The following is a 26,514-nucleotide window of genomic DNA, read 5'->3' as shown; positions in this document are numbered from 1 at the left end:
AAACAGAAGCTTAACGCTGGGGTCCTTGACAATGACGTGCTGAAAGTCTTTGCGAGCTGGACGTCCACGAGTGCCCAGGTAAGGATTAGCTTGCTCCAGCTGAAAGAACGACTCTCTCAATATAGCACTTGGCGAAGATGTCTCATTTCGGGGATGTCTGCAGTGAACTCAGCGAAAGAAGGAAAGATTTTGAGTGGGAAATCTCCGCCGCATGACGCTCCATTCTACGTGGGCCCATGCCGTGGCGCATTTTGGGAAGGTAGAGTCTGGGAGAGCGTCGATTCTGTAGTCGTGAAATGCCACGCATTATGGTCCTTAGAGATGAGACTGATGATTTAAAGCTGGATAGATTCCTGGGTACCCTCATCTAGTTCGGCAAAGGTGATGACCGCACTCCTATAGATTTATTGGACACAAAGTAGTGTAGCTGAGGATATTCCGTTCCCATTCTGGAGTTGTATCCACGATATTGGGTGGTGTCAAATTTCAGTACGCTTGCTCTTGGCTCAAGGGCGAGACGAGAAAGAAAAGTACCAAAGGTAATGCCGCTAGGATTCTGTTTAGTTATACCTATGATTTGAACAATCGCTTTGGGCACTTTATTTCCGAAGCTCTAGGCTCCTTGTCGGCATTTGCATAACACCTTGAGAGATGAAAAACAATAATTTCTCTCTTCTTAAATTATTGGAACACACTGTAATTCATGTCAGTGGACAAGTGGTAAGTAGGTGGAGCTTGCTAGTTTACCTACAAGTAATTAGCAATCTAGAAAATTTACTGTATTGGCTCGAAAAATCAATCGTTTTGGCTGAACAGTAGAAGGTTCGATATTAAGTACAGTAATTATTGCTAATCTGATAAGTGCCAGTAAAGATTTCGGACAGAGACTATCATGGATAACCCTGAGCAAGAATCTCAGCGAGCAATGTGAATGAATAGAATAAATGACACGCAAGTATTGCTGTAGCCAAAAGTTTTTTTACGTTTTACCAATTTCATTCCATTCGGAGGAATAAAACACTGGCATAATTTGAATATTTTCTACTTAGCGATGATTATTAGTTTTATTCTTTTTTCCACTCTCCCTTAGCGTTATGTCTCATGCATCTGACTGGCTATTTACTTCGGCCTTTTGTACTGCTTATCTGGAGTAATAGTATCGATTGCTGCATTGCCTTTTTTCGCGAAAGATTGGATTGTCGGCCTTCAAGATGCTGTCGACTGATTTTGCGTTCGTTGCGCTACTTAGTCGACCAGGGTGATACAGAAGCTGTAAGTAATCTAACCCATCGCTTCTTGGTACGTCCGTACAGCTCGATCAATAATTTCCATCGCCAGGAAGAGCTCATGGTCATGTTGTTTTGGTGTCACCACCTGCACGCTTAGTGGCGAGTCCAGGTAGACCCGACGGTCCACCGTTTTTTCATCCCCTGACAGAGTCTCCAGTTAATCACGGACATATCCTACCCACAGGGAGAAGAGAGACACCTACACAGTTCCCGATTTACCCTATCCCAACTCCCTAGAATAGGAGAATTCATATCCCTCCCGCTCTCGAGATCAGACTCCCGGACATGGCGCACCGGGATCGTACCGGCCGGATAGTCAAGAAGAACAAAACTGGACGTGTACCCAATGGAGTTGTACCGATCAATCTCCGGGACAGGATGGGGTGCCAACGGAGCAATAATCGCGTCGATTCGGTTCGTGTAGTCTCCATCAATTGTCCACATTGCGAGCAATTCCTGCTCAACCACCGTTCGCTGGTGTTGTAACTGAGCCAGCTGCTCCAGCGATAACGCCTCCCTGCGCGTCATCCTACGTTCCAGCCACGGGATCAGCGGCTCCATCGTGCTATCCAGAATATCCAACGTAGTCCCACCGCCGTCGACGCCCATGAGACGCCCTGCTAGCCCTTGGCATTTCTTCAAGGCTGGAGGGGTTGGGACTTCGACCACCTGGACACCTGGAGCCCGACGGAGAGACTCGGCGACTTCGTCCATGACTCGCGCAATAGGAGGTAAAGGCGTGACCAGACCATCGGTTCGTAACACCCCAACAGTGAACTCTTTCGACCTGATCTCTGGCAATAATGGAGACTCTCTCTCCCAGCGACTGGGAATGCAATCCCCACTAAACAGTGCCGCTCTCGGGACAATCTCTTTCATGACGGCTCCCAGATCCGCCACGGACCTTGCCAGCGGCCCAGCGACAGCCTGCATTGAAATCCGGTCCTGGCCTGGCAGCCGGCCACTCTCCAGGCCACCGAACGGAATCCGGCCGGCACTCGGCTTGAAGCCGTAAATGTTGTTGCACATCGCAGGCACGCGGATGCTGCCTCCAAAGTCAGTCCCAAAACCAACCATGGCGCCGCGCATTGCGATGAGGGCGCCCTCTCCGCCGGAGCTACCACCAGCGGTGAGCTTGCGGTTGAGCGGATTCAGGGTCCGGCCAAAGAGGTGGTTACAGCTATCTGGGGCACCCATAGCCTGAGAAACATTCGTTTTGGCGATAATCACTGCGCCGAGAGAGAGTAGAAGGTTGACTAGCGGGGCGTTAAGGGTGGAAGGTTTAAATGCTAGCGCTGTTAAGCCGATGCTCGCGTCAACACCTTTTACTCGGAAACAGTCCTTTACTGACACTGGAAGACCGTGGAGAGGGCCGACTGGCTTCCCTGTGCGTTGAAGATGCTCATCCAGTGCTTTGCCGCGCTGTAGGGCGCTTTCAAAAAGAGGCTCGGTTAAGCACCGGGTAACTTGGTGGGCGATGGCGGCTCGCTGTACAGGTTACAGACAAATTCAACAAATGCGTCAGCCCATTCAGGTCGGCGAATAGAGACTCTAAAAGTAAAAGAAACCTATCGAATTAACCTACCTTTGAGAATCCTCTCACGACTTCCTCCGCACTGGATCTTCCTTCAGCCATCTGGGACAGAAGCCTGCGGATGTCGAAATTCTCGGTTATCTCCAGCTCCTTCGGCGTCAAAAGGCCTGAATTGCGGGGGATATCCATCACATTGGCCCTTTGGTATTGTTTGGCATTGGTAATGGAATCCGCCAGGGACAGCATCCCGCCGGGAACCAGATGGGCTGGGAGTCTCCATTCGGCGGGGATGCCAGATTCCAGCTGGGCTTGTTTCCGCCTGACGATGTCGATATATGCGGGCTCTGAAGATTGTGCCATATTAATTAACAAACTGGCCACGGATGACGACGATGGTGAAGGGGAGTGGCTTATATATTTCCAGAGATTCACAGAAGGCAATCTGTCCGCTGATAGCCCATGCCCATTAGCCCAGCCACTTGGAACGTTGAGCCGGTCAAAGTGATGGGCTCTAGGGCGATTTAATATCCTGCCCTGCACCCAAGGATTCTTCTCTGTAATATGGAGCGATCTTGTCGCCTATTCTCGGGCCTTGCTTAGAAATCCGGATCAGTAGTGTTTCCGACACTACGCGACTAGTTTATTACGCTTAGAATGCACACCCTCGAAGCATTGATTCGGTTATGAGAACAGTAGTTTTCATTTAGTGGATGATATAAAAAAACCTATCCAAACGCTATTAATCTCGGGAATTCTTGGTTGTCAACGAAAGACTGGTTAGGTGTAGAATTGGGGCATCTTTCTAAGCCCTCAAGCCTCTTATGATGGAGAGATCATAGATTAAAAGTCCAAGATAATAAACACCTCGACAATTTCATCGTCAATAACGTCTTTGCCCAAGCGATGGTGCCCTCCATGTTGGTCCACGTCGCAACGGACTCATCCACTTTCTTGATCAAACACTGCTGTCGCTCCGACTAGATGCGCATCGTGAAAACTCTTCAGCCCTCAGCCCCTTGTGAAGCGCCTTGATCTTCTCCTCGCCCATCCGTGGACCCGCGACACCGGCTCATTAATGCCGAAGAGGTATTCGGCGACCCGAACCTCGCGAACAGCTGGAGGACGCTGCGGTCGATCGGGAATCCTCGGAGCAACGAGGAGTTACGTTCATGCTCAGCATCTGCATTGTAGATGTCGATTCCTTGGACCAGAGGCCTGCCGCTGGTGTGCTCTAGATTTGTGGGAAAGCACCAGTTATTGGGAATCAGGATAAGTATAGTGTCTTAGAGAAGTGGCCTGTGTACTGCAGGGAGAATAACTCGGGTGCTTGCTAAGGCATGTTGAACGAGATACCGCGTATTTAAAACATGGGCAGGTCACATAGTTGCTGCAACTCTTCATCTGTACGAACATGATCATTAACTCCCGAGTCGGACCGGGATCAGGTATTCCTCTGTTGCCGGCTTCCCTGCATTAGTTTCGGCGGCGACGCTAACAATTCTGGACGTCTGCGCGGCAACGCCATCGCTTTTCCAGAATGCGCGGGGACACTAAAACCCCGGCGACCTATTGTCTTCATACTGTAAGAAGGCTGAATCCCGCGATGATGATGATAAATCGAACTAAGCCGCGTGGAAGTTCTGACGGCAGTCGGGCGCATTGATCACTCATCATAAAAGTCAATGGCGCTTTGTCTCTGCGATTCGAGTTGACGATTCTTCCTGGATGAATTGGGGTCCATAGTTGTTATTTTAATTTTAATTTATTTTTTTCTCCTTTCTCGTTGCTTTTCTCCCTCCATCTGCTTTTCACTGCAGCTCCACTTTCGTTGGAGATAATCATGAGGCCCAACCCCGTACCTCCAGTCGAGCAGGATGTCTCGGAGAAAACAAACACCACCGATCTGGACCGCGAGAAACAGTCGCTAGAGTCGCCTACAGAGATGCAAAGGCCCTACAGAGATGCAAAGGCGCAAGCCCGAGAAATCGCCGGTTGGCAGTGGTTTCTTGTCGTGCTGGCCATCTACAGTTCCCAATTCCTCTTCGCCCTCGACAACCCAATCGTTGCCAACGCGCAACCCGGAAACGAACCACCGCGCCCATGAAGCTATTTGAAACTCAAATATGCAGTCATCTAGAGCTTGTTTAGATACATATATTAGGTGCAAGCCAAGATGCTCTCCATTACTCCTAATATATTAAAAATATATATATATTCAACTTATGTACTGTACTAAATCAACAAGTCTAGTCATTTTTCAGTTAATCATACAAATCATGTAGCTGGAAGGCCAGGGATTAGACATCACACCATAAAACTACTTCAGTCTTCTCACAAACTCATGCAGCGCATTCGCCGTAATATCCGCCACATTATTCTCGTAGTTCTTCCACGCCAACGCGCCGACCCAATTAATCGACCCAACAGCAAATACAGCACCGCCCGCCGCCGTCTTGAAGTACACTAGATCACTCCGCACCTTGTCGCTCGTGGTGCCGGTCGTATTCACCATCGGAAAGAGGATCTCTTCATTAAACAGACCATAGTTATCCGAATGGCCACCCGCCAGCTTCGTCGTCGCCACCATGATGGCATTACTCGGCGTGCCCAGAGAGTAATCCAAACGATCGATCTCATCTCCCGACGCGGCGCCCTGCACCAGACCGAAGTCGCCGATCACGTTGACGCGGGGATCGCCGAGTCGTGGTCCTTGGAACAGGAATGATAGGGTCGGATTGTTTCTCGCCTCAGGTACAATCCCGTATCCGCATCCTTGACCCATCCCGCACGCGTCGGATCCCAGTCCGCAGAAGCGGTTGGGGGTGCGTCCTCGAGACCTCCAGAGACCACCTAGCTCGCCGGTGCTGGATAGATGCCAGTGTCCAGGGGGTAGGTTGAAGGTGCGACAGCCTTGGTCGGCGCGACGGACCTCGATTCGGTGAGGGTTGTCCGCTTGGTGTCCGGTTACCCAGTAGTAGCCGTTGCCTCCTAGGTACATGAAGTAGCCACCTTGCGCCAGGAAGGCGTCGTAGGTGTCGAGCATCGCGTAGGTCGGATACTCCGGGTGGCTGCATGACAGCGCGACAGAGTATCGCAGGAGCAGTGAGTCGCCGTATATTGACAGGTCGTGGTCCGTGATGATGTCGTAGTTGTTGGCGCCCAGTTCGCGGTCCAGGAACCCGACGTACCATAGATCGGCGGGGAATTCTCGAGGACCTCCGAAGCCCCAGTGGAAGTAGCTAGAAGAGCGTTAGAATACAGTTCAAGTGGGATACGGAAGGGAGCGTACTCTGGTCTCATGTTCAACACCACCCGCTTGGTAGATGAATGCGACGTGCCGGACCCGTCATTGTGGCTATCGTACAGTGAAATGCCCAGATCCGGCCGTTCTTCGAGGATCTGGATCTGACGACTTTTCGTCACCGAGTCGGACCCCGGGATGTCGATATGTACATCGCGCGAGACATCGTACATGCGATCGTTGGCGTACGCGGTATACGTGAACGTAGGCATGATCAGCACCACGGGAGGATTCGATGTCTGGGATAGATTCGGTCGCACAAAGACAGGGATCACGTCTTCCGTCTCGCCATCCGACACAACCACCCCGTAGCAACCTGAGTGCAGGTTGGCCGGCAGAGTCAGTGCAAAGTCCGGCTCCCAGAAGGCGTCGTCAACGTCATCGTCGTGGAAGTGAATGGCGCCGTACCCGGTTGAGGCGCGCGTCCAGTCGACCTCACTTGCATCCCAGTCATGGCTGGTAACGGCGCGCGTGGGCGAGTTGATCAGCATGCCATGTGTGCCACTGGGAGATATATCGCGCAGAGTATTGCTGGAGATGTCCTGGGAGAAATCCAGATCCAGAATGCGCTGCGATGCAACCTCGACACGGAACCCGTCGATCCTGCCGTTGAAGCTAGTCGAAGGGATAGGCTGACGAGCGACTCGCTGAGCCCCCGAGTGACTGGCGATAGTCAGGGGCTGCGAGGAGGTCAGATTCATCCCAGGAACCTGGTGAGTCTCCGCGTGTGTGGTGGACGCCAGTCCGACATGGGCGGATTTAGACTGCGCATCCAGGGCGACTATGCGCGAATCCGGATCCCAGGAGAACATCAGCCGATACCAAGTATGTCGCTTCAGGGGAATCTCCAGGGACACGCGCTGCACTCCATCTGGGGAGCCTGTCAACATCACCAGCGATCCCTCGTCGATAAGGGCCCCCAATCCCGCCCCACCGTCTGGATCGAGCGAGGAGAACAGGTATTGGTCGTGACCGGCCTGGAGCAGCGTGGGTTGCATCCAGAAGGAGATCCGGACTCGCCCCTGAGGCAATTGCTCCCCTTTCCATGGCACTGTTGCAAAGGAGCCCGGACGCGAGAACTGAGGACGACCAACGTGCTGGCCGGAGGGAACGGACTCGACTCGGCGACGATCCTCGGGCGGAGCGTCTGGATGCTGTAAAAGGCCGGGTCCTAGACGCACGAGATGGCTGGAATATTGCTCACGGTGGCAGGAGACATGAATGGCGACGGTCTGGCCGGGAGAAGCGACCAAAGGGTCGGCGTATCCGATAATATGAGAGGCAGCCATTGATTTCAGAAATGAAATGGAGTGGAATGGGATACGAGAAATTCAGATTGAACATTATCTCCAGTCGGCCCAAGCTTTAAGTAGTTGCAGGATGAGATCCCTGTGCGTTACATCGATAATGGAGTCGGTTAAAGGATTCGCTAGTGCTCATGCTCATGCCACGAGGGATTTCTTTGTTATTAAGCGGAGTCGATGGGAAGTACATCAGAGGATATTGCCTCGAGGCATTTCTTTCCCATCTCTGTCTTCTTTACATTGCATCATGGCCAGACTCAACAGTCCGTTTGTACAGAACCTGGTGGCCTCCATTGTGGTTGGCCTGGGACCAGGATTATAGTGAGTCTTGTTCCATATCAGAATAATCTGATCCATCTCGACTAACATAATCCAGTGTCGCCGTCACCAACCTCGGAGCAGGCGGGGGGCCTGCCAACGCCACTAAAATGCAGAACATCGTCAACTCAGTTCTTTACGCGTGCGTACAGCAGTCCATATCTTGATAGTTGCTGATTCTCGGCATCTAGGATCTACTTCGTCGCCGGATTCTTCAGCGGGTCGGTGGTGACCACCTTGGGACCCAGATACACCCTGGCATTTGGCACTTTGGGATATCCTATCTATGTAGGGGCACTATGGTATTGTATGTACACATTCACAATAGAGTCTAGTTCCTGACAATCGCAGTCAGCAACACATCAAATCTATGGTTCCCCATCCTCGGCGGTGCTTTCCTAGGAATCACAGCCGTGCATCTCTGGACCGCAGCCGGATTCATCGCCTTCAGCTACGCAACGGAGAACAAAAAAGGCACATATATCTCCATGCAATGGGGCCTTCTCAGTGTTGGTAGCACCATTGCCTCGTTTGTGGCATTCGGAATCAACTTCCACGCGGGGGAACTGAAATGCCCACCGTCCGTCTACATCGTGTTTATCATCCTGATGACGCTGGCGTTGCCCGTCGCGTTGTTTGGCATCATCTCGCCGGCAGACGTGCGACGTGCCGACGGTATGCCCATCGCACACTATCCGCATCGTGGTGTGTGGCAGGAAATCAAGAGCCAGCGACAGATCCTTCTGGACTGGCGCATGTTGGTGTTGTTGCTGCCCATGTTTGGGTCAGAAGTGGCGATTATAGTGTTTTCGTCGGTGAACTGTAGGTTTCTACCCTATGAGTTCATAGGCTATTTTCGTTAATATTGATGAGATAGCGCTCTACTTCAACATTCGCACGCGCAGTCTTAACTCGGTCATCTTCGTGATCCTGCAAGCAGTAGGAGCCATCGGCACCATGGCTATCCTGGATAACCAGCGGATCGGCACACGACGCGCACGAGGGCTCCTTTCGATCGTGACGATGGGCCTCTTGACACTCGGGCTGTGGATCGGACTCACGGTGTGGTTATCGTCCCATCCGGTCGATCTGACCAACCCGCCACTGTGGGACTGGACGGACGGGCCATTTGGTGGATTTATCGTGTTGACTCTGCTGTTTGGAATAAACATGGTGGCAGTATGTAACCCCAAATCCCTCAATCTCGGAGTAAAGTTAAAATAATACTAACGAAAGCAGTATCAAGTGGTGGTGCAGTGGATCGTCGCGGCGTTAAGCAACGATCCTGAAACTCTGGCCCGATTCGCGGGATTCGCCAAAGGATGTCTGGCTGGGGGCCTCTGTGCGACGTTTGGCACCGAAGCAGCCGGGTTGGACCAGATTTATGTCACGGCATGGACGTTTGCCCTACAGGGGGTTGGCCTCATCTGCATGGTGGCGGTGGCCTGGTTCTGCGTGCGGCCGACCAACTATGGCAAGGAGACGGAGTTGGGCGAAGGAAAGAAAATTCGGACCCTGTCAGAGTAGGAAAGTGTCAACGGAGATTGGCTCTAGATTAGCCCCTTGGCGTACGGAGCAGACTAAATTCTGCCTAGAGCCAACAGTATTCCGTGTTCTAGGGCACTCTAAAAAAATGCAACGTGGGGTCAACTCCTTCCGAGAGACCAGGATGGCCCGTCCGGAAGTGAGGATCATCCCCACCAGCAATCCGTTTGTATCCAGTAAAGAGGCCCAGATTTATTGCTGACAGCGTCGATCGACAGTCAGGAGACCCGTGGCGCCGTTCAACGCGCCCTGATTGGCGATGAGGGATTATTCTACCTCAATCTGACACCTTGGGACCCACTGGAGGGTGTTCGCATTTCCCTGTTGGGAGTCGTGCGTCTCGCGTAACGTCGGAGTCTCATCCTGAGGAACGATACCCTGCTGGCTCCATCCTGTGCAGGATTCCGAAAGATGTTCACTAAGAAAAGAACCAGGTCGGAGAACACCTTCTGTTTGCACTAGTTGGGAGCGTTGGTGTCCTAGTTGCTACATCCCTGTCGCTATCCCCTGTCATGCCATGGTAACTCAAGGCTGAGGGCATATCCTCAGCTAAAATGCAGAGATCTGCTCCTCCGGACCCTCTGACACCATGGATATCCACGCCGATAGAGGCCCAGTTCTCATCGGCAGCGTCTTCCCCGTTGCGACGGTGGCGACGCTGGCCGTCGTGGGGAGACTCATCTCGCGACGCATCAAGAATCAACCATGGCGCATGGATGATTATATGGTGATTGTGGGTTTGGTTTTGACCTGGGGATGTGCCGTATGCGCGACTCTCTGTACCTCTCCCACTGTGTCCTTTGTTTATCGTATACCATACTAAGTATACAGGCGTCCAATACGGCATCGGCAAGCACCTCGAAACTATCAACACCACCTTCCCTTATGTTAAATTCTGGAAAACTCTCTACGCATTCAACCAGGTGTATGTGGCCACGGGACCAACGATCAAAATCTCCCTCCTGCTTCTGTACCGTCGTATCTTCGACACAGCGCTTTTCCGTCTCGTCGTCTTCTGGCTGGTCTGCGTCAACATCGCCTGGTATCTGGCTATGAGTCTCTCGGGGGTTTTCACCTGTCTCCCCGTGAAAGGGTACTGGATCACTGACCTTCCAGGACGCAAGTGTATGAGTCTGTTGAATTATGATATCGGATACGCGGTGGTGAATATTGTGCTGGATGTGTTCATTCTCATCTTGCCGGTGCATATGATCTGGCGGTTGACTTTGACGGCGTCGCAGAAAATTGCATTGACATTTATTTTCCTCCTGGGCTCGTTGTACGTCTTCTCATTCATTGACATTTTAATGACGATGATATGCTGATTGATATAGTGCCTGCGTTACAGCCCTCATGCGTCTCCTCGTCTCAATCCTGCACGTCAACGATCCCGATCTTACCTGTACGTCCTCAACATGTCGATGCTCATTAAGATAAAAACTAACAAGAAAGGGGTCTACCTGGACGCACTCATCTGGACCGTTGTTGAACCCTCTGTCGCCGTCATCTGCGCATGTCTACCCACGCTCCGCCCGGTGTTATCCTACCTCCTCCCGCGAAAATTCTCCCTTAGCACAGCCAGTCGCAAATCCAAGACCGCATACGGAGCATCCGGATACCCGAAGGGATCAACAACACATTCGACAGATCCGCAGCTGTTGGCGCGCTTGGACGACTCGGGATCCATGAAGGCGTTGAACCAGACCACCGTACAGGGTGGCACCGGCGGCGATGACCATGATAGCGAGGGAGGCATGGAGGGGATTACAGTGAGACATAGTATTGAGCTGAGGGAGTATCGCTAGTTTATTTCATTTGTTCTGTTCTTTTCTCTTTTCTATATACCTGCTATATGATACCTTCCATTTTATAGATGTACTTTTAATAGCTAAGAGTTGGGTGGAGTTGGAATACTGATTCCGTATCCCTTTCGTCCGTCTTCGCTGAGGAGAATCGAAGCGACTTGTTCGTTCAGATCGAGTGCCCTGGCTTGCTCGACCCATTCATCAATGTCTAGACTCGGTAGGGGGTGGTCTTCGTCCAGGTATGCGCCTAGGGTGTGAAGTGGTATCTGCACCCCTGGATACAGGGTATATTTGGTACTGGGAATATACAAGGACTGTACGATTCCTCTCGCAACCTCACGCACACAAACCATATCTATCATCCCGTCACAGGTGAACCGCGGCACGGCCTTCATCTTCCTCGAATACCGCATCACGGTATCCAATAGATCCGTGTCAGGAACACCATCGCCAACCATCGTCGTCGGACGATGAACAAACCCTCGGAGACCGAGGTCTTCTGCACGGGAAAGGATGCGCTCGCTAGCCCATTTACCTGCGATGTAGCCATCTGAGCCATCCAGAGGCGGAAAGATGTCTGTGTCTGTATCTGGCTGCTCCAAACGCATCACCCCGGCGGAAGAGACATAATGAAGAGGAATCCCCGCCGTGAGAGCCATTCTCCCCAATTCAACTGCCGATTTGACATTTGGGGCGCGTAAACTCCCGTACGTTTTGAGGAAAGACACATCCGCCCCGTTGTGGATAATGGCGTCAACTGTTTCTGCGAGACGGGCGAATGTCGAGGACATAAGACCGAGATACGGACGGGATAAATCCCCAGGCCAGATTTGGATCTTCGATGATAAAACACCTGACAGGGTATTCTTGTACACCAGGTTATGTGGACGCACAGCAAGACAGTGAATTGTTTCCACTGTCGCGTCATTCACTAGTAGATCTAGGATATACCGGCCAAGAAACCCAGTTGCACCGGTCAACAGGACATGGGATCCTGATTTCAAGACTTTCCTTGCCCAGGTTGGTGCGGGAATGGCCGTTTGCAGATCTAGTAGATGTGTCTGGATCTCCTTGTCCCAGTTTATGCTACTGTTGTTCTCATCGCCAGTTGAGGTGATCCTCGCTTGCATCTCGCGCAGTATACTGACCTGGAAGAGCTCACGAATGGTGATTCGAACACCAAACTCGCGATGAATCGCACCCTGCAGTTTCACCAGAAGCAGCGAGTTTCCACCCACCTGAAAGAAATCCGACTCTGGATGGATCTCGAACTGATCTGTTTCCAGAACATCCTCCCAGACAGTCTTCAATCGATCCTCAACCGAGGCTTTCATATCCACAGTATCAATGCCTCGACGAGACTTCACCCCCACAGCGTCCAACGCCTTCCGATCTAACTTCCCATTCACATTCATCGGTAATTCATTCATCGCGACCAACGCAGCGGGTCTCATTGACGGCGCGAGCGGAATCCTCGCCAACAAACCTGCCAAATACGCATCCGTATCCCCGACACGCTGCGAGAACGTTACGAACCCAAGAAGATACTTATTCTCCTCGCCGCGCACCACCACTGCCGCTTGACGGAGTATCCCTGCGGACGCGGAAACAATCACATTAGCGACTTCGTCGAGTTCGATTCTGATCCCGCGCAACTTGATCTGGAAATCGCCATCGATTCGGCCGAGAAAAACCAGTGATCTATCGGGGAGGAGACGGCCCCTGTCTCCTGTTTTGTACATGGTTGTTGGGGTTGCGGAGAAAGGATCAGGGAGGAATCGTTCGTTGGTTCGTGTCGCGTTATTGAGATAGCCGATAGCGACACCGACACCGGAGATGTACACCTCTCCTGGGAAGCCTGTCGGGACGGGATGCATATCCTCGTCGAGGATATAGACGGAGTAATTGGGGAGGGTGAATCCGACCGGACTATTCTCGTCTTCTGCTCCGGAGGAGATATCAGTGTACGAGAGGACTCCGTACGACGAAGCGAGAGATACCTCAGTAGGACCGTAGCAACTGAGGAGCGTGGGACCACTCTCTGCATCGAGGGCCCGGAATGCCCTTTTTAACGAGACGGTCATGCGTTCTCCGCCACAGACGGCGTATCGCCAAGACAGACATTGTTGGAGATGGTGAATGCCGTAACGGAGAAGGATCGCGTATTCGGATGGCACACCGAGAGTGAAAGTGACATTAGTTGTGCGCATTAACTCGGCTAGATGTGTGGGTTCACGTCGAATGGCGTTCGTGGCGATGATGAGGGTCCCGCCGGTGGTGAGGGCCACGAAGATCTGAAACAGAGATACGTCGAAGCCGAGAGAGCTTTGTTGTAGCACGCGTTCGCGATGTAGGTGGAATTCGCGTGATACGGAGGCGATTTGACCGGCGAAGTTCTGGTGGCTGAGGAGAACGCCTTTCGGACGACCGGTTGAGCCGCTTGTGTAGAGGACAAATGCGGCGTCATCACTGCTGCAGGAGATGGGTACGGGAGATGCACTGGACTGAGATGATGAGAGATCGAGGACTGTAGCGGTGGAATGAAGCCCGTGGACCTTATCCGTGGTTTGTGCATGGGCGATGATGACGTGTGGTCTGCTGTCATCCACGATCAGAGCCAGTCTCTCTATGGGATGATTTAAGTCCAGAGGCACATAGACACCCGCAACCCGTGTGATGGCCAGTAAGGCACAGAGCGAGTCGATTCCGGGTTCGCAGAAAACAGCGACTGTAGACCCGCGTCGGATGCCCTCTTGAAGCAGCGAATTGGCGATTAAATGGACTCGATGTGTGACTTCTGAGTACGTCCACATACGTCCGGTATCGTCTTCGACTGCAATGGCATCAGGCTGCGAGTGCACGATCTGGTCGATCTTATGGATCAAGGTCGATGGCCAGACGTGCTCCACGCATGGGCCCTTTCCCACGTCGAGCTGGTTCCAGGCCTCGTTGGGGTCGAATATGGGACATTCTCTCAATGACTGGACAACATTATTTTGCATATTCTGCAGGATGTGGATCAAGCAATTCAGTAACAAACGTGCATCATGTTGTGTGTACAAGGAATTGGCAACGGCAAGTGTTATGGCGATCGACCCATCGTCTACACACCGGGCGACCGCTCCACCGATTTCAACCCCAGGTATTGCTTCAACGTTAACAGTATCCTGAGACAGGTCTCCCTCAGGACCAGAGTCACAATCCAATGCAATCGTAAACAATGGCTCGCGAACATCTGTACTCTCTATCCTTCCATGGCGCAACACTCTCTCCAGCCTCCGCTGCACATCCCCAAGGAGAGATAGGACTGATTGCCCCGGCTTTGGATGCAGTCTGACGGGCATGACACCCTTGGCATGCACACCGACACATAACTCAGCATCGATATTGAGCAATCTGCTAGCCATGGTCCCTAGCGCCGCTAGATAGAACGCCGTCGTCGAGAAACGGTGTTTGCTAGCCATATTGTCCAATTTCAAACCAAACGAGGAATCTAGTCTTCGCACCACCCTATGCCACCCTACCGCGGAGGAGACATTGCGGTTGGAATATAACAATGGCGGCAGTGGGAGCGGAATCTGCTCTATCTCTGCGTTCCAGAAAGCGGCGCGCTGTTCATCAGTGATGGCGTCACCTTCCAGCGTCAACTCATACCGTCTGGCATCGCCCTCAGACACATACATCTGTGTCTGCACAGTTGAAGTTGCGAGAGTCGTCATGTCTATTATTTATTATCGTACAATACTTGGATCATGTCCATCCATACGATTGGGCTATAGTACTTATCTACATATTTAAGCCTCCAAATCAAACTGCACAAGACTGCGGTATTTTTATCATTGGTTCTGTGGGAAGGATTGCGTACCAGGCGATCTGGTGCCGACGGTGCAGGAAACAAAACTACACCTGTTGTTTCCGTTGGAGTCATTGCTGGGTCCACCACACATGTTCGGAATTGGATCGGGCTGATCCTGAATATCACGGGGACGCCGTCTTGTTTCTCGTGCTAATTACCAGGAAAATGCAACGGTGCCAAGCCGCTTGAGCCGACGTTGCAATGCATCAAGCGGCCAAGGATGGCTGATGTGGACAAGGATTAATTAATCTGTGTGCGTTAAGCGAATTTACAGCCTTTACTATTTACTCCGAATTCGAACATCAAGGTGGACTGATTCTCGAGACCAATGTAGACTAACTTGCGCAAATAATCCATCTACCTCCGTTCCATTTACGATCGCGAAGATCTTCTAGCCAATGCATCTACTTTTCATCCAGTCCGACTAAGTATATACTAGGCCAAGCTTCCACAATCTTACCACGTCTATGACCCGACTGCAGAGGACGGACAGCTCAGTCTGACCTGAGAAAATTAGGAGTCCACGTGATTCATTCCATTCAGAATACCAGTTCATAACTAAAATATTACATGCAGCTAACAACACGGATTCAGTTCCGCTGGCGAAGGAACGATGTGGATCAATTAGGTGGTGGGTCGGTGGATCGCCGAATCTGCAGCTAACCATCCAACTCGGAATATTTTGGTTGAATGATGTTTGTGTTGGATTATAGTACAATTGACATTCAAGTAGGGATCGAGGAGGATATTACGATCCTTGTTTTTCAGATTATTTGAGGAATTATATCTGAGATTCTATTCGTAGACTCAGATATTCTTATAGTTATATATCTCACCAGTGAGGCTCACATAAGCTTAATATACTTACTAATAAGGGTATCACAGGAGTGACGGTGGACAGCCTGTTGAACTATCTCCAACCTAACATTTGACGAGATACTTGGATTTCCTGTTTTCGCTATATGACAATGTGATTGTTGATAAGTTTCGCAACTCTATAGCATGGATTTTTGGTGTCTCAATCGACAGGACAAGGCCCGGCTCCATTTTCTCTTGAAGTGATCATCTCACGGTATCTTTGGGCGGACGCTGAATAATCTGCTCTCTTATTTTGAGCGCCTTCTCTGGGTTTTCCATAACCCTCCGGTACTAGTATAGATATCACTGCTAACTCTATAGTATGTACGGTTTCGATAAGGCCTGAACTCCTCTCTTGATATGCAGCAGGTCTGAGCTGTAACTATCCCCGGACATATCCATCTGCTGTCTCACTGTCCACACTTGAGCATGAACCTTAACCTCTTAAAGCTTCAGAGCGATGGACAAGCTTTGTCGGAGACTTATAGGGAAAAGAAGAAGCCCATTAGCTTCGGTACGTATTTCGGTATAGACAGAATCATTGATAAATAACTGTAAGTGAATTTTTTTGATTTGTCCATTTCTTCCATATCGAGCTATTATAGCTCATCCCATAGAGGAGAAGAGGAGCATAATAGACGAACTGACATAGCTGTTTCATTAATAATCCTGCAAATTATAAACCTATCTTCAGGTTTAAAATGCAGACCCCGAATTCGGCCAGAATACCACCCCGTATCCCACTATTCGACCCCATCTGAGCCAGCCGCCAGATGGCGACAGGCTGCCAAAATTTAAGTACGGCGCTCCGAACATTACCTTCATCCGCGGGATTTGCTCGCATTCGATACCGAGGTTTCTGCAGGCGTCGGAATGATTGTTATGTTGATAGGCTCGATTATCGAACCATACCCGCTGGGCTACCATTATTCTTATTCCTGCCTCAGTCGCTTCCATTATCTTCGAAGGCTGTGTATCAGCATTAACTTCGGTCAGGACCGCGTATTCAATATTTTCCCGCTCTTGGTACTGGGCAGAATCAAATACGTCCGTTTCATATGGATCCACGGTAATCAACAAGAATCTTGCTTTCTGAATTCCCTGTGTGACCAAGAAATCCGCCTCCGTGTTCTGCTCCGTTGGTCGTCTCTTTAACCTATTACCTATTAATCGCTCCATGGCCAGGATATATGCCCAGAAAGGTTTAATATCGAAAAAAATCTCCGAGTTGCGGTTGAGGATTATTTTCCGTTGAGGCTATATAAGCTCAGCTCGCTATGCGTTATCATTAGGTGTTAACTGCAGTGTTTGTCGATTTGCGAGGTCTTGAAGAGAAATATGTTCTATGTCCGAGATCTGGCCTACCTTATTATTTGGATCTGTATCTTTATTAGAATCAACATCTTGATCAGAATCCGTTGCCTTCTGTTTGCCCTTCTCTGTTCATTGTACCTTTTCCGGGGGTCAAAATCTGCCCCAGGGGTTTTTTCCCCATACCTTTTATCAGTACTCGCTCACCTACATAGGTTAATAACCCACAAGTTAAGATTCCGAGACAGACCACTAAACGTTCGTGAATAAGTAGCTCTTCGGTCCAAATGGCACTTCTGACTCGTTAGGTCGAATCAGTAACGACGCGCCATTATAGCATGTCTGAACCTGAGTAGTCGCGATATCCACAGTGTGTTGTTTAGAAAACTCCTCTTCTATTGGTACTTGGGCCGTTGTTCCCAGCGTCCTCAGATGCATCTGGCTGTGGTGGATCTGCAACGCTGAATGTTGACTCTGAGGCCTTTCAATGGTGGGAGATCGTATAACGCTGACCCCCGTTCAAATGTCTTATTTGCGGTCGGGATAGATAGCGGCTCAGATAGACTTGTTTGGAACCATCATATGTACCCTCGAGGTCGAGAAATGATAGAATCTTGTCATATCAACAAGAAGTAAACTTCAGTAATTCCTCAGGCTAAAAAGGATATCATGGCCCTAGATAGGTAGGATCATTCTCTGAGCCCTGGTCGATTCTGGCAACGCCTTTTCATGGGAGTCGTGGCTATCACCGTTGTATCTTTTCAGGTCTGGGTCTTCGGTTGGCCGGTTCACTCGACGCGGCAGATGGAAATGCAAGCGACAAAGATGGTATCAATTACGCCCCGAAAATAAACGGTTTATAGAGAAACAACGCCCCACACGCGTGAGGAAAGACGTCAAACAACGAAGGGGAAGGTGTGACGCGGGAGATCAGATACCTAAACATAGCATCTCATGTCATGAAAATATCAACTGTTGGGAAGAAAACAATTATCTACATGAAGCTTTTGTAGGCCAATCCTCTGCTAGCGAGCTGCGTGACGCGTAGACCCCATGTCGGGTCTGACAGAGGGACGCCATTGGGTATTAGTGATCCCAGTGGGATACACTTTCAAATAAATGCGTTATAGAGAAAAGGAGAAGCGAGATGAATGAGATGGGAGGAGCGCTATCTTAATTCAAGTCGAGCCCCAGGCATTTTCCGCGTACAGACAACATGACAGGTGGATAGGACTAGGACAAGGCTATAAATGATGAAGTAGGTAACAATTAGAGATGTGGGTATAAGACAGATATTTATACCCATAGGGACTCAGACATTCGCTCTAAAACAGACGTCAAGTGATATGATTTTCCTGTTTTTGCAGGATATAATTCACGTATTTAGTTAATAAAATCTATCACTTGCATTCGGGTAGCGAACGTAGAAATTGGATTAATTTTTAAGCGAAGTAAGGCCATATGCATAACATGCATAATGCAGTGAAGAGAAAGATAGTTGTTATTTCAATTCTAGGTGCCTCCCGATTTTTGTCAACCTTGAGAGATATGTTAGATTACATGGAAGTATACAGCTAGACGTCTCATGGCATCATTTTGTGGTCGAACAGTGTTTTCCACACTACTTGAGCAGTCCATAATCAAGCATCAAAACGTCTGTTCTTCCAAAGCCGTGTTTATTTATATGGTCTTCAAGCAATTCTGGTCTTAGAGGATGAATCCACAACGGAGATGCTAAAGAATAATCAGGATATAATGTTGAAACCCACTATAACTATCTGACTCACTATTATGGCCCTCCTAGGGCGCAGTTTTAACTTAGTTGAATGGTTTTGTTCAGAGATATAGTGGACACAATTTGAGACAGTAAGAAGTTATAATAGCCCTTATTGAGCAGCAAAGAATTGAAATATCGGAATTGGATTCGTTCTTTATGGTATAATTTCGGCAAGAGCTTTCACGGCCGACCCGATCGGGAACATTCGATAGAAAAAACCACAGCGTCAGCCGCAAACGACTAGCATTCAAGGCATTTTTGGTTAATCGATAAGGAACCTTCGGATATGCTGCCAGATCGCCAAGGCTGTAGGTAATGGCACTGAATGTGGCGGCTATAAGTTCAAAGCCTTGCAGCAGTCTGATCATCACAAGATCCTTAAATAGCATCACAAACTCCCGAGCTGAAGAGGCATCTGACTTAGCTTAAAGTGAGATCCAACCCAGGCCCACTTTCGCTATTTTCCACTGCTTGAGTTTAGCCATTAGAGAGTCTATTATGACATCAATAAATCTCAGACCCTCGTCGCAGCTGGAGGAAATCTTGCACAAGTTTATTGAAACCGCATCACATTAGCTAACTAGAATATGGAGAGAAATGCTCAACAGAAAAGTCTCCAACTGCTTCCTCTGTTTCACGACTACAGCATGCTGCCTGTGGAAGGCTCTGTACTCTTGTTCCTGTAACCTGCGCGAAGAGGCCCTGTAAACTAAAGCAGAATACATGCAATTCAAATGAAATAAATTTGCGTGAGTCCTGCTGCATTACCAACTATCCTAACACTACTCCAATAAACACACAGTTTCGTTCAACATTGAGGAATCCACCCCAGTGGCTTAAATTTGGCCTAACATGAAGTGAGCCGCAGCCCCATTGTCGTTACTGTTCTTGTGATCGTTTAAAAATTTACATACTCTGATGTACCAGTCGTTTCCAGTGTTGGATGTTTGATTGGCAAGTATAAAAGCTTTTTATTTCGCCTGTTTTCATTGCACTGACATGAAATCCCTTGGTTTCTTCCCAGTCACAACGCATCTGGAACGTGATATTGCCCGCGAGTACACCACCAATGCGAACAGCTCCCTCATAGCTGGTGAACTTTGCTATCTGAGAGAAAACAAGTAAGTTATCCATATTAGAGATAGAATCCTTGAATATATACCTTCCAAAAAGAAGAGAACCCCCTCGTAATGTCAGGTCTTGTCCACGCAGCAGCGCTAGTGAGGGGATTCTGAACATAAACTGGTTGTGTTGTTATAAATGGTCGAGGGTGTGAATATAGTCAGTGTAGAAATATTGGACTTTGGGGGGCTTGAGAGTGACTTAAAAGTAGCTTTAATGGAGCATGAAAGACACTAGAGAGGGAAAGAAATATATGGCCTAATAAATAGCTATTCATCATTTATAGTTAATACTCTCGCTCTAAGGTGTGTAATCCATGCTAAGGAGGGAGAGCCACTTTGTGCGACAGAAAACTCTCATCAGGCCACCCCACGCCTCAAAATCAGAACTACTCAGATAGCCAGCCCAGTGGTTTGTCCCAACGTTGCCAAGCATTATGTAGCCTGTGAACACAGGCGGTGTTACGCAAGGCTGTATGCTTGATGTAACCCCTGTACCAATAGCAACATTTAAATATGTCGACAAAAATGCGTCTATATTACTGACTATTCAGCATCCACTCTGTCAGATTTTGTTCCTTTGCTTTTGACCATTTCTATTCGGGTCTACCAGATAGATTCAGATAGTTAGAGACCTTCATTCTGTTTCATATGGATACTGGATCATACGCATATTACCTGGCTCGACAAAATACTGGGAGTTGTCTTGCCAGAGATTGTAACATTATATCTCAGTCTGTTTATCCCGTGCCTACTTTCCCTTCCTGGTGATTCATCCATACTTTGGTAAGACTCGCCCGTACTTGCTGCTGGTGCCTCTTATTATACAGTATTTGGCGCAAGCCCAGCGTCCAGGGTGGAACTAGCGTGGAGTGCCCTATCCACACCCCAGGCACTGAGATCCAATGTCACTCCAAAGGTGCTTTGATTATTCGGCGTGGCACCTTGTAGATAGTAAAGCCAACCATGGTAAAGAGCGGATTCTGACATGCAATAGGCAGTGACTGGCTAGTATAAGGAAGGTCGTTAGACAAAAAAGATGTACAAGGGTGGAGGATAAGAGTAGCGAAATTGGCATGGGCCTATCACCTAAATGGGGTGTTGCAAAAAATGCAGTACGATGCTCACCCTCGCGTGCAACAAAGTACCCCACAGCTATGAGCTACCGGCACTGGAAAAATGCCACATTATGTTCATTCCACAAGTGGTATTGAGTTATTTATATACGTAAAGCTGACACCTTTCAGAACATGACGTGTGCGTCGGGTGCATAATACCAAAGACAGAAACTAAATATGCTGCGCACAGGAGATGCCTACTCCAGGGTTTTATGAAGTGTATAGTGCTAAATTATTTGGCCGCTTAAAATAGCTACTACAGAAGAGCCACCAGGACCGCAAGGTGGTGGGAACGTGGTGTTAACTATGGAAGATGGCAGCTTCTGCAGTGAATGGAATTGGAATGAAGAGGTGATTAAAATGATGATATTCATGTGCTAGCTTGATTTGCTGGAAATCACTGGGAAAAAATCAATACTTGAGGCTGACTAGGAGTTACTGGGCTTTTTTAATATTTTAACGGTCCTTCAGCAGATGGATCTAATACTGTAGCCTTTCCGCTAAACTCTGATTTACAGATTCGCCTGCAGCGGCCATTCATACTGATTCCAGAACGAATTATTATCGGTTCGCAGCGTATTCAATGTCATTCTTTCCTGCGCTCCTGCGTTCAAATCACTGCCGAGTCTGGTAATCTCTGCTCATCACACCACTCTGGAGTTGGAGGCTGATTCTTTTTAAATCTTCTTTCTCTCTGTTACGGCACCATACAACCTGACTATATAAAGCGAGAACAGTTCAACAGGACCCCTGATGTTTGTTCCGCATTTGTACTAAAAAAAAAAAAAAAAAAAAAAAAAAAAAAAAAAAAAAAGCCAAAGCTTGTTCGGCCGTAAAATTAAGCCCATCAACTCCGAAGCACTATGAAAAACAGAGTAGGGTGATGATGCTGTCTGACAGTTAACCTATTACGTAGATATGGTGGACGAACCAAAATAGCGTGAAGTTTGTATATTCCACCAGTTGCTCTGTCTCTCGAGATCAATCGTGCCATAAAAGATGATCTCACTCAACTTTGGCTGGAGTATATCTCTTATCTGAGTGACAATTAATAAATGAAGAGACACGTCTCTTTGTTACATGGGCATCGGCTTTTGAATCACAATAGCCGTCTATTCCGGCCATAATACTAGGTAGGAGCTTGACACTCATAGGGCATATTTTACACTGAGCTGAATTATATGTCTAATTTTTTGGTCATCGCCCTTTAACTAGTCGTTTCCTTAGCCAACAAACTATGCTCTCTGTAAGCTATCTCGATGACTACATCGACACCATGTTCACCTTGGGTCGTGTCATTGGCAACAGGGATGTTTGAAAACTGCCGATTCGAAAAATATTGTCACCAATGTCACTATCGGCTTAATTGTAGGTAAGTGGTATGACGCACCCACGATCTCTCAGTCGCCAATGCCCATTACGAGGATAACAGCAACGTCAAGGTCCAAAATGATCCTTGCGATTGCTTTCAAGGCCGCCTCGAATTCTGTCAATTTCAGCAGTTCAGTCGAACCATGGCAATCTGTCACGATGGATATCGACACAAACAGTAAAATAACTCGAATCGACATAATTCTCAGTGAAGATGCCATTCAAACGAGCCCGTAAGTTCAAACCTTCTGATACGCTAATCTCTGGAGTTAATGGCTGTCTCGTTGACAAGCCAAACTGCTTTACGAAATCGTTCCAGTTTGCTGCGGACAAGCCCGGTGTCAAGGACACGGCCGTGGCAGGTGTAGCGCTGAACCACAGCCAGCAAAATCTGCCCTCCACACCTGAGGAAGTAGAATACGTCAGTGTGTCAATGGATGAAAAGCCCTCGGAACAAGACGCTCGTGCCTGCTGAGCCCTCGCCAAGCCCCCAACCATCAGGCAAAGGGATCCGCAAGACGCCATGTACGATTGATGTGAGGATGCCATCGTAGGACAGATTATCCTCAATAATGTCCAGTATATGCTCAGAAGAAAAAAGCAAGGATAACTACCCCTCATAGCACAAAGCCACCTTTCCCAATACGATTTCCACGTCAGTCAGGATTGACACTGAGGGCTCCATTTAGGGCCACCGCCATAAAGTCAGGCAGCACATGTATATTCCATATTTATCGTTGACATAAGGGGCCTATTACCTATCTATACAGGCACCTTGGGAATTTCGCTTCGAAGCACTGTTGTTGTTTCGATTCTTAAACTAGAAGTAGGTAATATGCTACCACTGAGACAATCAAATCAGACATCAGGACTTTAACTCCCGCTCCATCATCTCTACCGCCTCATCACGGTGCTTCTCATTGTCAAAATCTACGATGAAATCCCACCTCGGCAATAAGTTCGCTCTCAGTTTCCCCAAGTCCAGCTTCGTTTCCTCGCTCAAACCGGAAACGATCAGCCCCGTGCCCCGGCTCGACTCGACGATGCGCTGCGTGCGTGGGCGTCGGACCTGGTCGTACACCTTTAACGAAGTCCGCGCCTCAGCAGCTGTTTGGGCGCGGCCGAGTAACGTGGATAAAATCAGGCTGTCCTCGATGGACATGCTGCCGCCAGAACCCTGCCAAGGGGTCGTGGCGTGTGCAGCGTCGCCCATGATGCAGACGGAGCCTGATATGTAGGTACTGGCGGGTGGATGCTCCCAGAGGTACATCGCGGGCTGTTCGACCTGATCACAAAGCAGCTACATGGTCTCTGTTAACCTCTCTATCAACAAAAACAAAGAAATCATCGTACTTCATCCACAGCCTTGTACAGATGCGGCGGCCAGTCCTGGTAGTGCTTCTTGATCTCGTCGGCGCTCACGGTCCGATGCCAGCGGTCCGACGACTCGGCATCCTTATCGTGCACAGCAATGATAAACTGCACCACCTGGCCCTGATTTAGGACGTTGTGCATTAAGTAAGTCCCGTTACCAATCCACATATATTCACGGGCGTCCTCGATGTTGACAGGGCCCTTGCCAATGCTGGCCTGAGCGTCGGAGTATGGCTTCAGGGCCATGACGCACCACGCACCGGTGTTCCTGGGAATGGCCGCGGGGTCGTCCTCACCAAGGATGAGCTTGCGAACGGTGCTGCGGATTCCGTCAGCGCCAATAAGGATATCACACTCATGGACAGTCCCATCGGTGAAATGGAGCGTGAGAGAGCCATCACTGTGCCGGTCGAAGTGGTCAAGCTTCTTGGAAGCATGCATGCGCTCTGGGGGGACATCGGCCAGCAATTCACGCAGAAAAGCGGCACGGTGAACGATGCTAGTAACGCGTTGTCCGCTTTTGGTTTCATCGATCATGCTGCCTGCACCCTCACCTTGGGCCAGCATGAATCGGACTCCTTGCATGGGAACGGCACCGGCCCGGTCGAGGCATTGCGCCGCTGACGGGCCAATAAGATCAAGAGCAGCGAGCGCGTTTCGAGCTACTCCGATGGCCATGCCGGCCTCTTTAAATGCCGCGGCCGACTCGAAGATGTGCACGTCCAGGTGCGCATGGGGGAGGAGGGCGTGGAGAAGGCACGCACCCGCCAGGCCGCCGCCAGATATGGCGATCCGGACTGCAGACATGGTGCTGAATGAAGATTTGTTTTCCTTTTGTGAGTTAAGAGTGAGAATCGCGACTTTTTATGATGCCTTGGCGGTTCAAGCCATCCCAAAAGCGAAGTAAGCGGGGTGTGCCTGCCTGGAACCCGCACCTCTTTGTTTGCTGGTGTCATGATCCATATTCAATGGAACAGGTTGAATGTTACATACATATGTAAGATACAGTTTCCTCCAGCTTATGATCGGCAAATGATGTGATCTCCATCCATTCACGAGGTCTATTTCGGACCTCATATTTACGACTTTACAAGGGTGGGGGCGGTTACGACTGGTGCTTAGAATTTGTCAAATGAAAAATTACTGTTCGGGCAGCCAAAGTGCATAATTTGTGGTATTTCATACAGTATCTTAATTATATTCACAGAAATATTAGATTAGTTGAAGCTGAGATTCAGAATTGATCAATAATTTCAGGGAGTTTGCTTTTCCATACAAACAAGTGTAATCAGCGAAATACTGGGCAGGTAGACAGCTTATCAACTTGGCAAGAACAAATATATGTCGTCTTCTCTCGTAAGGCATGATAGATATTGTATCTAGTTACAGATGCAGTTAATTAGAGCCGAGCATAGCCAGAACATAGAGGACTAAGTCCCGGTCCAGATCAGACTCCGCTATCCACTGGAATCAAACACGTCGGCTGTTGTACCCAAAGTCAGCGTCGAATTCAGTTGTGACATCGCGGCTTGCCTAGAAGCCATAATCGGGATCGAATTCTGTGTTGCCATCGCGCTTGACCTTGAAACCATAGTCGGGATCGAATTCTGTGTTTCCATCGCGCTTGACCTTGAAGCCATAATCGGGATCGAATTCTGTGTTTCCATCGCGCTTGGCCTTGAAGCCATAATCGGGATCAAATTCGGTCGTCCCATCGCGGCGCTCCACTGTTCTCAGGCGACTCTCTGGTGAGTTTGCTGCACATAATTTTGAGGAACATAGAGTAGGTTGCTTACCTGAAGTCATCGGTGCAGCTGTAGCGAGAGCTGTGAGCAAAACAGCGAGGAGAAGCTGCTTCATGTTGGAGGTATGTTGCTTGCTTGCTGTCTTGAACTTGGAGGGCCGGCGCTTCTTGTACTGAGTTGAGTATTCCTCCTTAACAAGTATTATTGCACAACCAGTCTTCGCACTACCAACCGGATGATGGATACTTTAAATACCATCCCAAGCGCAGTACACTACCTCCCTCCTGCATATCGTAAATTTCCGAGTTTCCATAGATGTTATTTGCAACTGCCACTAAATATAGATACAGTATTAAACAATGACCTGCCACAGATAACGCATTTAGACATAGAGACCATGGTAATTAAAATACTGACAGACCATTTGTACCTGGCTGTATAATAATTTCAAAATTTACAATATGCAGGCCAAGGCGTAACACGCACTCTCACGCTGTCGGGACGTGCATAGGCCCAAAACTTCCACCCAATCGCAGCTATCTAGCATATGAAATCAATTGAGCGGCGTAGCTACTGAGTAGTAATACTGCAGTAATTGTTAGTTTGGAAAGTTGCCGAAAAGGGGCCTCCATTACATATGGCGTACTGTCAGCCTTTAACCGTCCCTAGTACGAAAAGATCTACGGCATTGCCCCTGTTCGCCAGCCTGGCCGAGGAATACGACATTAAAAAACCTGCTCGTAACCGAAATTATCCCCTACATTGGCTGTAAAATGCCATTGGCTGTAAGATGCAGTCACTCAGCAACGAATCCAAGGACCAGCTGACCCTCTTTGTTCCACGGCGCAAGGCCATTGGCATGTTATACATCCTGTCTTCTAATAGAA

At 49.1% G+C, this 26,514-nt stretch overlaps 10 protein-coding genes across 10 annotated transcripts; 5 read left to right on the top strand and 5 right to left on the bottom strand.

The window, feature by feature from the left end:
* Positions 1 to 1,281: 1,281 nt before the first annotated feature.
* On the bottom strand, positions 1,282 to 3,183 carry ATNIH1004_011357 (uncharacterized protein; the record flags this gene model as incomplete). The annotated part of the gene is made up of 3 exons (XM_033575920.1): positions 1,282 to 1,430; positions 1,493 to 2,777; positions 2,875 to 3,183. 3 exons carry the CDS (start codon positions 3,181 to 3,183, stop codon positions 1,282 to 1,284), a joined length of 1,743 nt encoding a protein of 580 aa, XP_033421775.1.
* A 1,480-nt stretch (positions 3,184 to 4,663) lies between these two features.
* On the top strand, positions 4,664 to 4,927 carry ATNIH1004_011356 (uncharacterized protein; the record flags this gene model as incomplete). Its single annotated transcript, XM_033575919.1, has 1 exon — positions 4,664 to 4,927. The coding sequence occupies one exon, from the start codon at positions 4,664 to 4,666 to the stop codon at positions 4,925 to 4,927; it is 264 nt and encodes an 87-aa protein (XP_033421774.1).
* A 213-nt stretch (positions 4,928 to 5,140) lies between these two features.
* ATNIH1004_011355 (uncharacterized protein) lies at positions 5,141 to 7,413 on the bottom strand (the record flags this gene model as incomplete). The annotated part of the gene is made up of 2 exons (XM_033575918.1): positions 5,141 to 6,062; positions 6,113 to 7,413. 2 exons carry the CDS (start codon positions 7,411 to 7,413, stop codon positions 5,141 to 5,143), a joined length of 2,223 nt encoding a protein of 740 aa, XP_033421773.1.
* A 262-nt stretch (positions 7,414 to 7,675) lies between these two features.
* Positions 7,676 to 9,273, top strand: ATNIH1004_011354 (uncharacterized protein; the record flags this gene model as incomplete). Its single annotated transcript, XM_033575917.1, has 6 exons — positions 7,676 to 7,749; positions 7,805 to 7,888; positions 7,938 to 8,053; positions 8,098 to 8,568; positions 8,624 to 8,925; positions 8,983 to 9,273. The coding sequence occupies 6 exons, from the start codon at positions 7,676 to 7,678 to the stop codon at positions 9,271 to 9,273; spliced, it is 1,338 nt and encodes a 445-aa protein (XP_033421772.1).
* Positions 9,274 to 9,415: 142 nt separating this feature from the next.
* On the top strand, positions 9,416 to 9,639 carry ATNIH1004_011353 (uncharacterized protein; the record flags this gene model as incomplete). Its single annotated transcript, XM_033575916.1, has 2 exons — positions 9,416 to 9,456; positions 9,510 to 9,639. The coding sequence occupies 2 exons, from the start codon at positions 9,416 to 9,418 to the stop codon at positions 9,637 to 9,639; spliced, it is 171 nt and encodes a 56-aa protein (XP_033421771.1).
* A 241-nt stretch (positions 9,640 to 9,880) lies between these two features.
* On the top strand, positions 9,881 to 11,096 carry ATNIH1004_011352 (uncharacterized protein; the record flags this gene model as incomplete). Its single annotated transcript, XM_033575915.1, has 4 exons — positions 9,881 to 10,070; positions 10,123 to 10,570; positions 10,626 to 10,693; positions 10,744 to 11,096. 4 exons carry the CDS (start codon positions 9,881 to 9,883, stop codon positions 11,094 to 11,096), a joined length of 1,059 nt encoding a protein of 352 aa, XP_033421770.1.
* An 83-nt stretch (positions 11,097 to 11,179) lies between these two features.
* ATNIH1004_011351 (putative secondary metabolism biosynthetic enzyme) lies at positions 11,180 to 14,815 on the bottom strand (the record flags this gene model as incomplete). The annotated part of the gene is made up of 1 exon (XM_033575914.1): positions 11,180 to 14,815. One exon carries the CDS (start codon positions 14,813 to 14,815, stop codon positions 11,180 to 11,182), a length of 3,636 nt encoding a protein of 1,211 aa, XP_033421769.1.
* Positions 14,816 to 22,547: 7,732 nt separating this feature from the next.
* ATNIH1004_011350 (uncharacterized protein) lies at positions 22,548 to 22,983 on the top strand (the record flags this gene model as incomplete). Its single annotated transcript, XM_033575913.1, has 2 exons — positions 22,548 to 22,638; positions 22,718 to 22,983. The coding sequence occupies 2 exons, from the start codon at positions 22,548 to 22,550 to the stop codon at positions 22,981 to 22,983; spliced, it is 357 nt and encodes a 118-aa protein (XP_033421768.1).
* A 390-nt stretch (positions 22,984 to 23,373) lies between these two features.
* ATNIH1004_011349 (uncharacterized protein) lies at positions 23,374 to 24,689 on the bottom strand (the record flags this gene model as incomplete). Its single annotated transcript, XM_033575912.1, has 2 exons — positions 23,374 to 23,808; positions 23,862 to 24,689. The coding sequence occupies 2 exons, from the start codon at positions 24,687 to 24,689 to the stop codon at positions 23,374 to 23,376; spliced, it is 1,263 nt and encodes a 420-aa protein (XP_033421767.1).
* Positions 24,690 to 25,415: 726 nt separating this feature from the next.
* On the bottom strand, positions 25,416 to 25,742 carry ATNIH1004_011348 (uncharacterized protein; the record flags this gene model as incomplete). The annotated part of the gene is made up of 2 exons (XM_033575911.1): positions 25,416 to 25,609; positions 25,679 to 25,742. 2 exons carry the CDS (start codon positions 25,740 to 25,742, stop codon positions 25,416 to 25,418), a joined length of 258 nt encoding a protein of 85 aa, XP_033421766.1.
* Positions 25,743 to 26,514: the final 772 nt, after the last annotated feature.

This window comes from Aspergillus tanneri, assembly GCF_003426965.1.
Source record: "Aspergillus tanneri strain NIH1004 chromosome Unknown AapTan_8_pilon_pilon_pilon, whole genome shotgun sequence".
In the NCBI taxonomy this organism is placed as follows: Eukaryota; Fungi; Ascomycota; class Eurotiomycetes; order Eurotiales; family Aspergillaceae; genus Aspergillus; species Aspergillus tanneri.
Note: the sequence above shows the minus strand (reverse complement) of the source record. Positions and strands in the feature narration are given on the sequence as shown.